Raw genomic sequence first — 13,596 nt, forward strand, 5'->3', positions numbered from 1 at the left:
GAGTGCCAAAATGGTTTTGTTCTGGTTTTTGATCATTTGCAACATGCAGAGATTTTCCATAGTAACCCTCCCAAAGTTCATCTTGTACCTGAACTTTTTGTGTGAATTTCCCATCTGAGCCCACCTGTTTAGCAGCTGGTAGATGTAACTGTGGCCATCTTCTGTCCAGATGATAAGTCTGTAAGCTGCCAGCACTTCCCCACCAGCAAAGCACTGACCACTCTTACAGAACTCAGTACAAAGCAAGGAGAAATCACAATAATCATAGACCTAATTCAGAAAAAGAACAAAACATATACAAATATTATTGGCAAATTCATTTTAACCTACACTGGGTTTGGGCAGTGAATCAGGAAGTAGAACATGAGTTCAACTCTTCATAGTTGAACAACTGTTTTTAAAGCCTAAAATGTTTTGATAAACTACTGCAAAGTCAGAGTCAAACCATACAGTTCAAAGTTAAAGAAACTGACAGTTAAAAAAAACCCAACCAAAAAGTAGCATTAGGGTCTTATAGTCTCATTATAGAAATTAACAGAAATCAATGGATGTTACAGATATTTTTCCATTAAAAGTGAAAAATCCATTCTACACATGAACTCTCTCTATAAATGCTTTTGTATAGAATTTAAGTAGCCCAAGAGACATCTCAAGGATAGTCTACAAGTACATTATCTGAAGTTGACCCAGATATTTGTGAATTTTTTTGACCCCCTCCTGTCCCCACAGAGATGTTGGAATCAGGTTACATGTTAAAATAATTTTGAGTGATTAATGTAAGAGAAATTTTAGCCCTGGAAAAGAAAAATACAGATTTTTTTACAATAAGTTTCAGTTGAAATATATTACTTTTTCTCTAAAACTGTTTTTTTTTTTATTTTAGTTACTTTATTATAGCTTCAAGAAAAAGAAATATAGCCTGGGGTCTTGAGTTTTGCTGCTGCTATCAACAAACAAAGGTCCCAGACTACTGAAGACTTGCCAACTGTGAGTACTTCTGTCATACTTAAACAGGGATTTTTATTCTTTGTCTCCCTTTCAAATGCACTGTGGAGGGGAATATAATGCACTCAGTGGTCTAAAACTGTCCAATACTTAAATCCCCCTTCTATCCAGCCAATTTGGAGTTATACTTTTACAGCAGAAATACATTCATAAAAAATAAAAGCTTCATCTCTTTCACACAGTTAAGATAAGCCAAGAATTGTTGCAGGCATAATTATATTCGACAATTTGTGAATGCTTTCTTTAACATAAGGAGATAAACAAGTATGTAAAAACCGTATTAGCTTTTCAAAATTAACAACATAAACAAGAAGTGTAACTCTCAATAATGTACCTGCCAGCACATGGAGGACACAACAAGAAGGAGCCTTTCTGTGTAAGTACAAAACCTTACTGCTTGACAGTTTATGCAGTCCAGAGATTTTGATTCCTTCTCGCACACACATTGTTTCTCCTTTACAGCACAGAGGGGGAAAAAGGCTATAAAATTTGTTTCAGATATCTGAGCTTTTAGTACAGAAACAACCCACTTTCAAAATTCAAAGCAAGCTATAATTCTCAACAATAGAAAGACAACTGGTTCACAGCTAACACGTAAACAGAGCAAGCTATAATTCTCAATTAACAATAGAAAGACAACAGGTTCACAACTAACATGTAAACAGAAGAATGTAAACATTCAGTGTGGCTCAAACTGTCATCTCACTTAAAGAAATGATAATGAATGTGGAGAAGGACCAAAGGAAGGCCATAAATACAAACTGCTGCAATGACTATCTGCCAGGTATTCTTCAGTCAAAAAATAGCTACACCACCTATAAAACAGAGGATCAGATTCAAAAAAGCTGATGAATATTTTACTTTCCCACTCATTCTTGTTGCAACCAGAACAGTCCAAGAGGCTGGTGTTGCCATATGTCCTGTTTGCTCTTAACACCTTTAAAGGCAGTGTAAAAGTAATTAATTTTCTTAGCTTTGTATTGCTACATGTTCTGCTAAAAACAATGTATGTATTTTCACACTTTTTGTAGGAATATCAGAAATATTAAAGTAATCACACTCAAAATTATTATATTGGAATTACAGTCATTAATTATTGATTAAATCACTTAAAATGGATATTTTCTGTTTTTTAAGATACCAACAGTCTCAAAACCTCTCAGAGAAGTGCTATGTATGCTTGGAATCATGCCTATAAAACTGAAAGCCATTTTCTAACATCTTGAAGCTTCAGTTATTCCAAGTAAATACAACAATATTTATTAAAATACTGCTCTTTAGAATTTAGCAGATTGTTGCAAACTCTGCAGCAGTCCCTCCACAAAAGGTGCCCCCAGGCAGTAAAAAGACTGCACCACACCATATGTTCCTCTGACATCTGTAATCAGTTGTTAGAATCCTCAGAATTTTTACAGCACAGCAGTGGGGTTTGCTCTAGGAATGTTGAAAAGATGCACCCCAAAACACCACAGATAAATCAAAACCACCAGGATGGTATCAAACTGGACAGACTCTCCTCATGTTAGTGTTCAAAAACACAATCACAGGGGATTATATGCGGTGCTTTTTATTAAGAGCTCTGGGAATCGGGGTATATTCAACCCAAATCTGACTCCGACCATACATCCGAAATGATCATGTTTTATACTCTATCGTTACATAACTTTCATGTTAATTATTAAACTTATATTGTTCTATAGTATACATAAATTTAGCCCCTCTCTGAATTTCCAACATAGTTTCTCACTATTCTTCTTATGGTTATATAATAATTACATTTAATTACTAAACAATCATCACATCTAACAATTATATAATTTATCATACTGCTTACGCAGGTGCAGTTGATCTGGGAAAGCACAAAGCCTAACATTTTAGATTCTATCTTTAACTTTTTCCAGGGTTCCACTATCACTCAGGGGCCTGATTTGACCTATAAACAAGTAGTGCTGCCCACACCCTGCAGTTTCTCCAGGCAGTGGGTGAGTTACCAACATTCAGAGAAGTCTGTTGATATTTTGCCATTTCCGTCTCACTGTTGAAGCCCCTTTGTGAATCCAGCTTTTAGAGTATAACTAGAACATAAAAATTGCATCCCAATTCTAGCACTTTTTCATAGAAGGTGACAGCTGCTGAGAATATTAACTCAAAAAAGAGTGAGTTTGAGGGTAGAAAAATAGGACACTTGACACAGCAAGAGTGAAGACAGCATTGTGAAAAGCAGACCGAGGAAAACAAAATCTAAAGGACCATTTTGAAGAGAGTAACGAGGGTGAAGAGGGAGTACAAAGGCCAATATTGAAGAGCTTTGAGTTTAAAGGACAGAGTGAAGGGGTTCAAAGACATTATGAGGATAGCAGGAAAGCATTGCAACTTAAGCATCCTGGAATATGAAAAGACAAGAAGCCTGGCCAAAAGGTAGTACAGCTGCCGAGGCAAGAGCTGTCCAATGGGCCAATTTTAAATAATGCTATGAAGATATGTTTTCACAATTTTCAAACAAAAGTAATAAAATCTATTTCATACACATCCAGATGATGGAAATGTATTCATATTCTGTTTCAATACAGCCTTTACTTGAGAACATTCATGTTAACACTGACCTGAATGCTACTCAGAGATGAAGACAGGTCCCATACTTTGAGAACTCCAGCTACAGACACTGCAACTAAAGAGTCTTCTGTGAAAAGTTAACGTGAAATAGTCAACTTGAAGCCAAGTTCAAACAGCCCCTATCTGTTCAGCACCAAAACAGGGATTCTGCAGGACACTGCTTAGATGAAATATCAATTTTACACACAAAAAAGTAAATTATATATAGAAATACAAAAGATGTAAGCAAGCAGTGAATAATGTATTAACAGAAGGCACAGAACTGTGGTATTGTGCTTTTAATTTATCTGATATTACAAAACTTATTTATACTTAAATCGAAGAACTGAGCCGCTTACAGCCCGTATAGGTGTTTTTTCTCTAAAAACATTAAACAGAAGCCTCAAAAACACCTCTTGTACTAGCAATGAAACCTTAACATCTTCTCTATAACATCACTGTTAAAAGATTTGATATTAAATCAAGCAGGAATATATCATCTATGCATAAATATTTGATCACAATTTAATTAACCTACATAAATATATGTAAAACATATACCTTGAATTCTTGCAGAGTGTACAACACACATACATTTTATCCAATCAGAGGACTGAGATGATGACAAAGTGTGAAGAACACCCAAAGTTTTAGCATCCATAATAAGAACATCTTGATATTCTCCACAACAAAGAAGCCAGCCTTCACCTGTCATTCGGAATGAGCAATGGTAATACTGTCCAAGTAGAAAGCAGAGAGTCAGCACACAGATACACAAATGGCATGAAGATTTTTCACACTGAACATGTCATAATCAACACTTGTAGCATCACTAAAAAAAACTAAGGCATATGTCAAACCATACCCAATATTACTAGTAACATTAGCAAGGCACACAGCTTAGTGAAAGGTGCTTCAGACTGAAAGCAGCATCTGTCCTTCCTAAATATTAGGATTTCTGTAATTTTTGGAAGAAAGTCAGGTGTTAATTTTCCCTATAAATTGCTACAGAGTTTGAGACTTGTTTTTCTGAGTGGCCCCTCTCCAAACATTTCATAAACCTCCTGTCATCAACAGCTGTATGAAAAGGAAGAATCAGATGCAGAATATTCATAATTAAATTTTTTATAATTAATTACTGATTACTTTCCAGGAAGGATTTCTACTCCATAGGATATTCTTCATTCTGACATTAAACACCCTAGTGCCCAGAATCTTCTGAACACTATTCTCAGCAATCACAAAGGGAGAAAAACCAACAGACAAAGCAAAGGGACAGAGTGCAGAGTGACTATGATGATTTTTTTTTTGCTGGGTGTTCTATATGTGCAATGACATCTGCATTGTATGTCTAGCTGTAATTTTAAACAATTTCTATAAATGCATACACAGCCACCTAAAAACAGATTTACATTTACTACTAACCTTAAAGGGAACAATCATCTAGTCAGACAAAAATATCAGACAACCCAAAAAGCCGCACCTCATTTACAAATTTTCTGTACAGTTTTGGTTATATAATAATTCTTGGTTTTTTTCAGTAAATTAACTGAAGTGTGTAGTAAAAAAACTGGAAATAGGTATTATGAATAAACAGAGGCAGAAATACTTAGAAATTACAATTACTGTTATCATTAAATTAGCCTTGAAATAGAGGATTTTTATAGCCAGTAATTCCTCTGAGAAAATTCCACACTGGTTAACAGCCACAAATGTTTAAGTGTTGACCCTGGTGTTGAATTTCATTTCAAATGGCAAATATTCAGTTTGCACTACTTGACATCTGCCATTCATAGTTAAATCATCTACACTGAACAAAAGGAACCTACTAGAGCAGATAGGTTAGTAGTTCAATTAAAACCAAACATTAACTACAGCACAAGCAACCATTCCCCACAGAACAACAAGGAAAAAATCTACAACAAAACACAACAAAATCTGCAACAGAAAAACAATTTATTATAATTATCAGAAGGAGGCATTTTAAGAATAGTTTCCCCTCCTGGCAACACCCACTTTTCCCTAAGCTTTCCTGTTAGATGTTCCTGTTTTCTATTTTGCCCAAGTTATTAAACAAATATAATTATTAGCCACAATTAGGTTTAGCACATTTTAAATAGAAAGGAACTACCAATTTTCTGCAAGTACTTGCTACACCTACTTGAAGGGTAAGTAAAAAAAAATTAAGAAGTTAATCTTTCATAATTTTTGTCAGCAATATATCCAAGCTTTTTCCTCTTCCCTTTACAAAGAACAACTGTATTTGAACTCCTCATATTAACCAAAGCAGTGTCAGGAAAAACATTTTCTTCTGGAAGGGTTAAAAACTTTGGATTCCAAATTGGCTGCACTTTGGAGTTACATGAAGGCTCAGATACCCATCATTTGGAGCCTTAGTTCCACCTTAGACTTCCTCACTGAAGAGAATGAGCATTTTAACTAACACAGGAATCCTGAACATCTCCTCTACTAACACATCCAGAAATAAACCATGTCCCAGAATCAAACCTATAGAAGTTGGGCCCCTCAATCTCACTCACAAGTCTATTTCAAACCCTCCCATACTTGAAAATCTAGATACTTATTTTACCTGGATATAGTTTCAACTGGAGACACCTGAATTATCCAAAGCAATATTGAAAGTTTCTGAAAATAAGGGATTTGTCCTAAAGTTCTGCAGTGAATGAAAGTGTATTTTTGAAAACAGGGTGAATCATTTTGGAGGTCAGGAGTTCAGCACCAAAACCATTCAAAAGCTTAAAAATAAGTCTTTCAGCAGATTGTCTCACCATGTTTGGCCAGATTACTTGTACTTTTAAAATGTCATGAAAAAGCCAACATCAAATTTGAAGCTTCCACACAATTTTAACAAGACAAGAGCAAAGACAGACCATTTCACTTGGCTACCTGATGCATAAACAGTAAGTTAATCAATACAGCATTTCAAATATTTGCAGCTTAAAAGTTATCAGCCTGATTTGATTAAGGAACGCAGAGAAACAAAAAAGTCTCAATTCTTTTCTAAGAGGAAAAAAACCTGAAAAAGATAAAAAATACGTATTTTGTGACAGGGTCTTTTTTTCCTACATTACAAGCTATACATTTAAAACTGTTTCTGAAAAATATCATGTTAATAAAGCAAAACTCTGGTAATGAACAGAGAACCCATGAAAAGCTGCTATACTTACATGGATTGCTGTGTGCCTATAAGGAAGCTTTGTGTTCTCAATGCACTGTCCACTAGTGACATTCCAAACACACATCTCCCTGCCAAAGATAACTTCATATTATTCTCTGTCATTTCCACTCAATTGGCTGGAATAATTTTGTGCCACCAAGTTTTTCTTTAGTGCTGTATTTAAGTGTAGTCTGGTCATTTATAAAGCTTTTTGTTACAGATTGCTGGGTAAGAAAATGTAGTCATTAGCAGGGGATGACATACAGTATCTGTTTCTTTTTGTTTTGGTAATTACACCCTGCTGCCTTGCAACCAACCTGACTTTAAGACCAACTCTGGTCTACAACAAATTGTAGGTATACTGCCATTACAGCTCGTCAACATGTCACTGTAACTATCTGTCACTGGAACTACATCCTCCTGAAAATGATTCATTTCACTGAACTTAAACCAGACGTTTCAAAAAGCATCATGCATCTTCTCCCACATCAGACTTCAATTCTTGAGAGGAACAACGTTTGTTAAGAAGAAACAGTGCCATCATGAGGCTGTTCCCAAAATCTGCTCTCAATACACTCAACCACCTGAGTACCTGTTCAACACTACAGCTACACTTGGACACACTTAAGGTTGTTTGAGGAGACTTTGGCACACATTCCTTATCTACACATTATTCAACATTCAGTGGGACTGGATTACAAGACAAAATCAAATTAAATGCTGTAAATAAGGCTGTATGAGATATCATAGCTCAGCAACCGAATGGTAAACTTTGATGCATTTAGATTTTATTAAAAAAACAAACACTACTTCCAGAACAGAAAAACTCATTTAATTATTTCTCACATTGCATTGTAAGAAATTTTCTGTATCAAGACTTAAAAGAACACACTGGGGACAGCATTTTATTATATAAGAAATACTACTTAGTGATTTACATTTTAACCTACCTACTTTCCCATTTGATGCTAAACTCAAAGCATTATTTCTTAATATTTTTCAGCTGAGCAATAGCAGCATCAAAGTTGGTAGATCCAAAGTCATAAATTAGGTGAAAGCTTTATACTGTTTGTGAAACCTTTCAGACCAATGCTTTTCTCCTTGTTTATATGAGAACAAGACAAAGTTGCTTAAGAAAGCCCTTAAGGAAGCAAGCAGGTAGCTCTGTTTCCAACAGATGAAATCCTAACAGGTCTTCAAACCCCAGCTGAAAATGTTATCAAATACTCTTAAGTGTAACTTAGCAGAAATGCAGGAAATAGTTTGACATAAGTGACAGGCTACGTCATAACACACACATAGCAGACAAGGTGCAAGATCAGGGCCCTCTGAAAGGATATTCTCCAAAACAGATCTAAATACAGAAAAGGAGCACATATGCCTTTAATTCATGCCCATTCTGTTTCCATAGGTACTGACTGAGGAACCATAAACTCGATCAGAGTGCATAAGCCTCTTCTACTGCTTCAGTTCTTGAGTCTGAGCTCAGGAAGAAACACAGAAAAACACCATGATACTCAAATGCTGTTGAATTGCTGATGCCCCCCAATAACCCATTAATTTCTCTTTGAATAGGGTTTAGTCGACCCCTTCGAATAATTCCTTTTTTCTGAATACTAAGTGGATATGTAAATCTGCCAAACCTTTCTGTTGTCCATGGGACACGCTCTTAGTTGGACTATTGAATATTAACAATGTAGTCACTACCCTAAGTAGCTGCTATCATTTTAATATCATGGAAGTGGACTGAAACATTTCTGCAAATGCATAATCTGACCTACACTTGACACACATTTCATAATTTAAGAAATGAATAATTGAATATTCAGTTACCTACCCATTTTCAGTAGCACTTACTACATATGGCTGTTTCTCAAACTCTCTTGCTTTTGCCAAACAAGTTACAGAAGCAGTATGGCCAAAGAGCATTTCTTTAGATGAAATCTAGGAGAACAATATAATGATTTACCTTAAACAATTTCTATATAAACTAAGGCTATCTAAAACCAAGAGAACTTGTCAATCTATATAATTGCTGATCTGCTTCATAGTCTTACGTTCTTCCATCATGTTTCTGGAATGCAGAAAGATGTGGAAGAATTTTTATGGAGTTTGCATAAAAGCTAAGTTTTTGTATTCACTGCATTCATCATCTGAAGAATGTCTGGAACATCAAACGTTATAAAACAGGCAATGTGCAGGACATCTCTGGCCTTATCCCTACAGCATGCACCAAAAGTGGCACAGTGAAGTAGAAACTGGTAAACCAAAGCTCTTAAGCATATGTTTCCTACCACACATTTAAATAACCTGATTATCATCACTGCATGCAAAGGTCTTAATTGGAAAAGGTAGCCTCATAAAAGGGCAAACTATCATACTGTGTTTGAGTCCAAATGGGGCAACTAAATATAAAAAAATATAAACATAGTTCTAGAAACACAGAATAAAACCAAACAGGAAGTGTTTTGACTCCGCTCCATTGTGAGAAAAATAAAGCAATAATTTGCATCTTGGTTACATCAAAAATAAAAGTTTCATCTTGCTGCTTCCATCTTAGTAGATTTGGTTTTATAAATATTTTTTCTTTAAATGACAGGTCATGCTTAGCAATGATTTACAAAAGAAAAAAACCTTCACAAGATGCAAATCATGATAATTGTATATATTTACTTGCTGTCACTGCTCAGAGCACAAAGTCTCAAATTATAATCCCCTGGGTGTGCTAATCTGTGAAAAATTGTCCAAAGTCTGCAAATTAGAGGTTGCTTATACAGGCATTTCATTTTCTGCTTCATGAGTTTCCCATAACAAATATCACACTATCTTTTAAAATTCATCTAAATAAGCACGAGTCTGGATGATCCTATTGCCAATACTAAAAGATAAAACTCCTGTCTATTTGGCAAATTTTAGCACAGTGGACACAAACCTGTAAGTCTGATGAAAGATCCCAGAGACATATTTGTCCTTCTTGGCTCCCTGTAACTATGGTCTGCTGGTCATCTGTGATCATCACAGCAGTGATGCTGTGAGAGGGAGCTGTTCTCCCCCACACAGCCACAGCTGGTACTGATGCCTTCATGATCAACACCTGAAAACAAACAAGTCATGATGATCCTAAGTGGGATTAAACATAAGGAAAAAATCACCTAGAAAAAAGGGGGAATGTAATCAACATTACATTTCTTACATTAATTTCCCTGGAAAGGGAAGCTATAAAATATTGCCGTAAGACACTGATAAGGCATTGAAACATTTTCTTGCTGTTGCCAACATCACACTAACAATTTCAGGGACCAGTACTATGAGAACACTGAATCATCGGCAGCAAGAGTTGTGCTGCCCCACACAGCCTGGCTTAGCTCTGAAAGGCTCACGTTTTTCTCCCCAAACGGGGCTGGTGGAATACACAACATTTTCCTTGTTCCCTCAAACCAGCAGCACTGCTCACTGGTTACAGCAGGAGCCAACTGCTGGAGCAGAGGTGGCACAAGAGCAGGGTGCCAATAAAGACTCTGTGATTTCAAGGAGGGTAAGACAAGAGAAACATAATATGGCCAAAATGAGAGAATGGGTGGTCGTGGGTCAGGGAGGAAGAGTAAAATGAGGCCCAAGATGGCAAAGCTATATACCCAATCGTTCTGTGGCACATCCTAGAGACAAGAACAAAAAGTAGGGTGACAGCAGAGTTGCAAGCTGACAAACAGAGAATGAATAGACTTTGTTGCCCAAAACATGAGGCCCTTGCCCAAAAAAATTTATCTAATAGATTTGTCCCTACTAAAAAAAAATTTATTTAATGGGGTTGTCCATCTGGCTGAGAGCAGTTTTGACTCCCATCAGCTGGGCAATAGACAGACTGAACAATGTCAAGATTGTTTGTATATGTCAATATGTTATTCTCAGGTGTCACTGAACAAGAAGGAACAGATTTTAAAGCTGTTTCAGATTCACCATTGTCTAAGGTCACTTAAATACTTTAATTTTTCTTTTCAAAAGTACTGTATGTCACCTATGTCATCTTTCTTTTAATCCAGACCGCAATAATATGATTGAAGGCATATTTCAGAGCAACCACTTTGTAGCCACGAAGCAAAATTCACCTTTCAGAGAAGGTGTGCTCCAATTTGTCCTGGACAAAGAAGAGACACCAGAGCCCTTTGCACATCCTTAGGAAAGAGGTTCAAAATGAAACAAGATGATACAGTAGTGCAACTGGGACAACTCAGTCAAAAAACATGACAGCAAAGCTGGCTTTTCTGAGGAGAGACAGGAAGTGGGCAGAACAAAATCCATGACAGCCAGTGAGTCCAAGGAAATAACACAGGGATGATGAGAAGTGACATGAAGAGCAGGTCCTGTGATAATTCAGAAAAGACCACAGGACAGAAATGGAGCACAGAAGCAGCCTTTTAAGTTATGCTTAAGGAAACTGTAACCCAGCACAACAGCAGTTGTGCAGGGACACGGACAAGAGGTATCTTCATGACTACTACTAAAAGCCTAAAGTGACACAGAACTAAAGGAATGGTCTTGCTTCCTGACAAGAAAATGAGATAAAGGGCTCAGCTACTGAGAAAAAAAGGCTGAAAAGACTGGTAAGGCAGACTATTGAGGTCCTGCCATATAACCTTGACAGGATGCTGAGGGCAGAGGAAGAAGAATCTAAGAAAAAATTGAGGTCATGAGTTCATTAGGCTAAATTCCCCTTAGTTCCATATAAAAGCTCCTCATAGATATATAAAAATACTGAGACATTTTATTGTTCCCAGCATTAGAATCTGACTTTTCTAAAACTTTTTTTTTTAAATCACCAGTCATATGAAGCTACTGGTGAACACTGAAATCCTTTTATCTTGCAGTTTATGCCCTGAAATAAAAGCTGTTCTGGACAATCTTTAATGGCATGTTTTTAGTTATCAGGTAAGCTAATAAAGGTTGCCATTTTCAGAGGGCTTATCAAGGGATGGCTGCCAAAAGAGTTTGATGAGGCAAATCCTGCATCTTTAAAATGCATTTGCTTGCATATCACGTAGTCTTTTATACTTGTATCATGAGAGGGTTCAATTAGTGTAAAACAACACAAGGAAGCACAATTCAGGTTTGTACTGCATTGACTATTGAGTCATAAATTATATTTTCTTATAAGGGGAGCATAGAATCAAGCTCAATATTCTTAGCCAAAGACCTACTGCTGAGCAAGTGATTTGAGAGAACTCAAATCAACAGATGTTAAACAGAAAACAAGCTGATAGAATTTGCTAATGTGGAGATGATTTATCTGCAGACTTTAGTTACTCATCAGTAACATGAAGAAAAAACTACTGCTACTGACAAAACACTGGTTGTAAGAGAATTAATTTAGATGGAATGCTGCAGGAATATTTTGTATGCTTTCCTTTACATTATGACTGAAGCCCAAGAGAAGGAAAGCAGAAATTATATGAATTTTTGCATTAATACAGTTCTTAACTTTTTTCTCCACTTACTTCTTGGTTTTTTGGATTATGATATTTTGATGCACAAGCAGTTTGAATGAAACCTTTGCTTCTTAGTGTAGCATGACTTCATTAGAAATACAGCATATCCACATGGACACATTTTGACAATACTTAGCTTTATGAATTTTTTAGTGATACTGATGGCACCTAAAGCAAACTTTTTTGAAATAAAATCAACAGATATTTATCAGACTGTTTCTTTTAAAAAGGTAAAAGCTGTTTTCACAAAGTCAAATATTGCCCAAGGCATATCAGAGCTGCATGTAGCTTATCAGCACGTGTCAAATTCCTCCAGCTCTGCCCACTCAAGCATGTCTGATTTGCAGTATTAACCCATAATTCAACTAGAAATCACATTTCTCAGTCCTACTGCCCATTTCTCCCTGCTTACAGCCTAATAAGCTTAGTTGTGCTGCCCTTAAAAGCATACTGCCAAACAGTGCTCTCTCATTACTGAAAAGCTCTGGTTTCAGTTAAAACCATACCAGCCCATCTCACCATTAACTTGTTCCATCTCTACTGTTCTGTCTCTAGTTCCTTTCACACTGAAACCACACCATAACCATTGTTAACTTGCAAAATAATCCAAATTCTCACAGCTTCAAGGACTTTGATTGTACTACTTTAGTAACTTTGGACCATTTGTGTAGTATTAAATCTTAATTTGGAAAGCTAAATACACAATCTCTTATTCTACAGGAGCCATGATATATTTAAAAGTCTAATCAAAAGCTTTAAGAGGCCAGAAAGCTGAAGGTCTGACCTTGAATGCCTTACTAAGCACATATTTATGCAAGATCTTTTCCTCATCACTCAGCTTTTTTGACTAGGACTGGTCATGAACTGATGAGAATGAAAAAGGTCAGATTATACCACAAAGAATCAGTGCCATCATAACTTAACATCTACTTCCCCCATATATACTAAGTTTATCTTGACTTTGACTCCTCTACTGACCTCAAAACAAAATCAAACAATTGTTAGCTTCTCTATGGGGCTCATCTCAGACCTTCCAATCACTGCTACATAATTAGTGCTTAACCTCAGGCACACATCCCTTCCCTGAGCTGCATTTTCTCAAAATAAAAATTAGTTAGAAGGGCAGAGTGGCTGGGGTCTCAGGAGCATGCACACCCATGCACTCAGGGCTCTGAAGTGAGAAATCTGGGCTCTGTTTCGTCCCATTGAAGACTGCAGCACACATTCCCTCCAGTGCTTGCTCAAGAGCCTAAAGGAAGCTTTACCAAATGACACATCCTCAAGATGTTAAACTATTAGCTACAGTTGTAAGAATGACACTTCTTGATAAGGAAAATA

The 13,596-nt window shown here is 36.4% G+C and overlaps 1 protein-coding gene across 1 annotated transcript in view; it reads right to left on the minus strand.

Moving 5' to 3' along the window:
* The window catches only part of WDR72 (WD repeat domain 72), a 96,691-nt gene that overhangs the window by 78,691 nt on the left and 4,404 nt on the right, over positions 1-13,596 (minus strand). Inside the window, exons 2-8 of the mRNA XM_059482184.1 lie at positions 9,708-9,869; positions 8,613-8,719; positions 6,786-6,864; positions 4,159-4,333; positions 3,609-3,685; positions 1,340-1,459; positions 125-270 (exon numbers count right to left, since the gene is read on the minus strand). Of these exons, the coding sequence (XP_059338167.1) occupies positions 125-270; positions 1,340-1,459; positions 3,609-3,685; positions 4,159-4,333; positions 6,786-6,864; positions 8,613-8,719; positions 9,708-9,860 (857 nt within the window). The 5' untranslated portion in view covers positions 9,861-9,869. The remainder of the gene's footprint in view (positions 1-124; positions 271-1,339; positions 1,460-3,608; positions 3,686-4,158; positions 4,334-6,785; positions 6,865-8,612; positions 8,720-9,707; positions 9,870-13,596) is intronic.

The sequence above is a fragment of the Ammospiza nelsoni genome, chromosome 14 (assembly GCF_027579445.1).
Source record: "Ammospiza nelsoni isolate bAmmNel1 chromosome 14, bAmmNel1.pri, whole genome shotgun sequence".
Lineage (NCBI taxonomy): Eukaryota > Metazoa > Chordata > Aves > Passeriformes > Passerellidae > Ammospiza > Ammospiza nelsoni.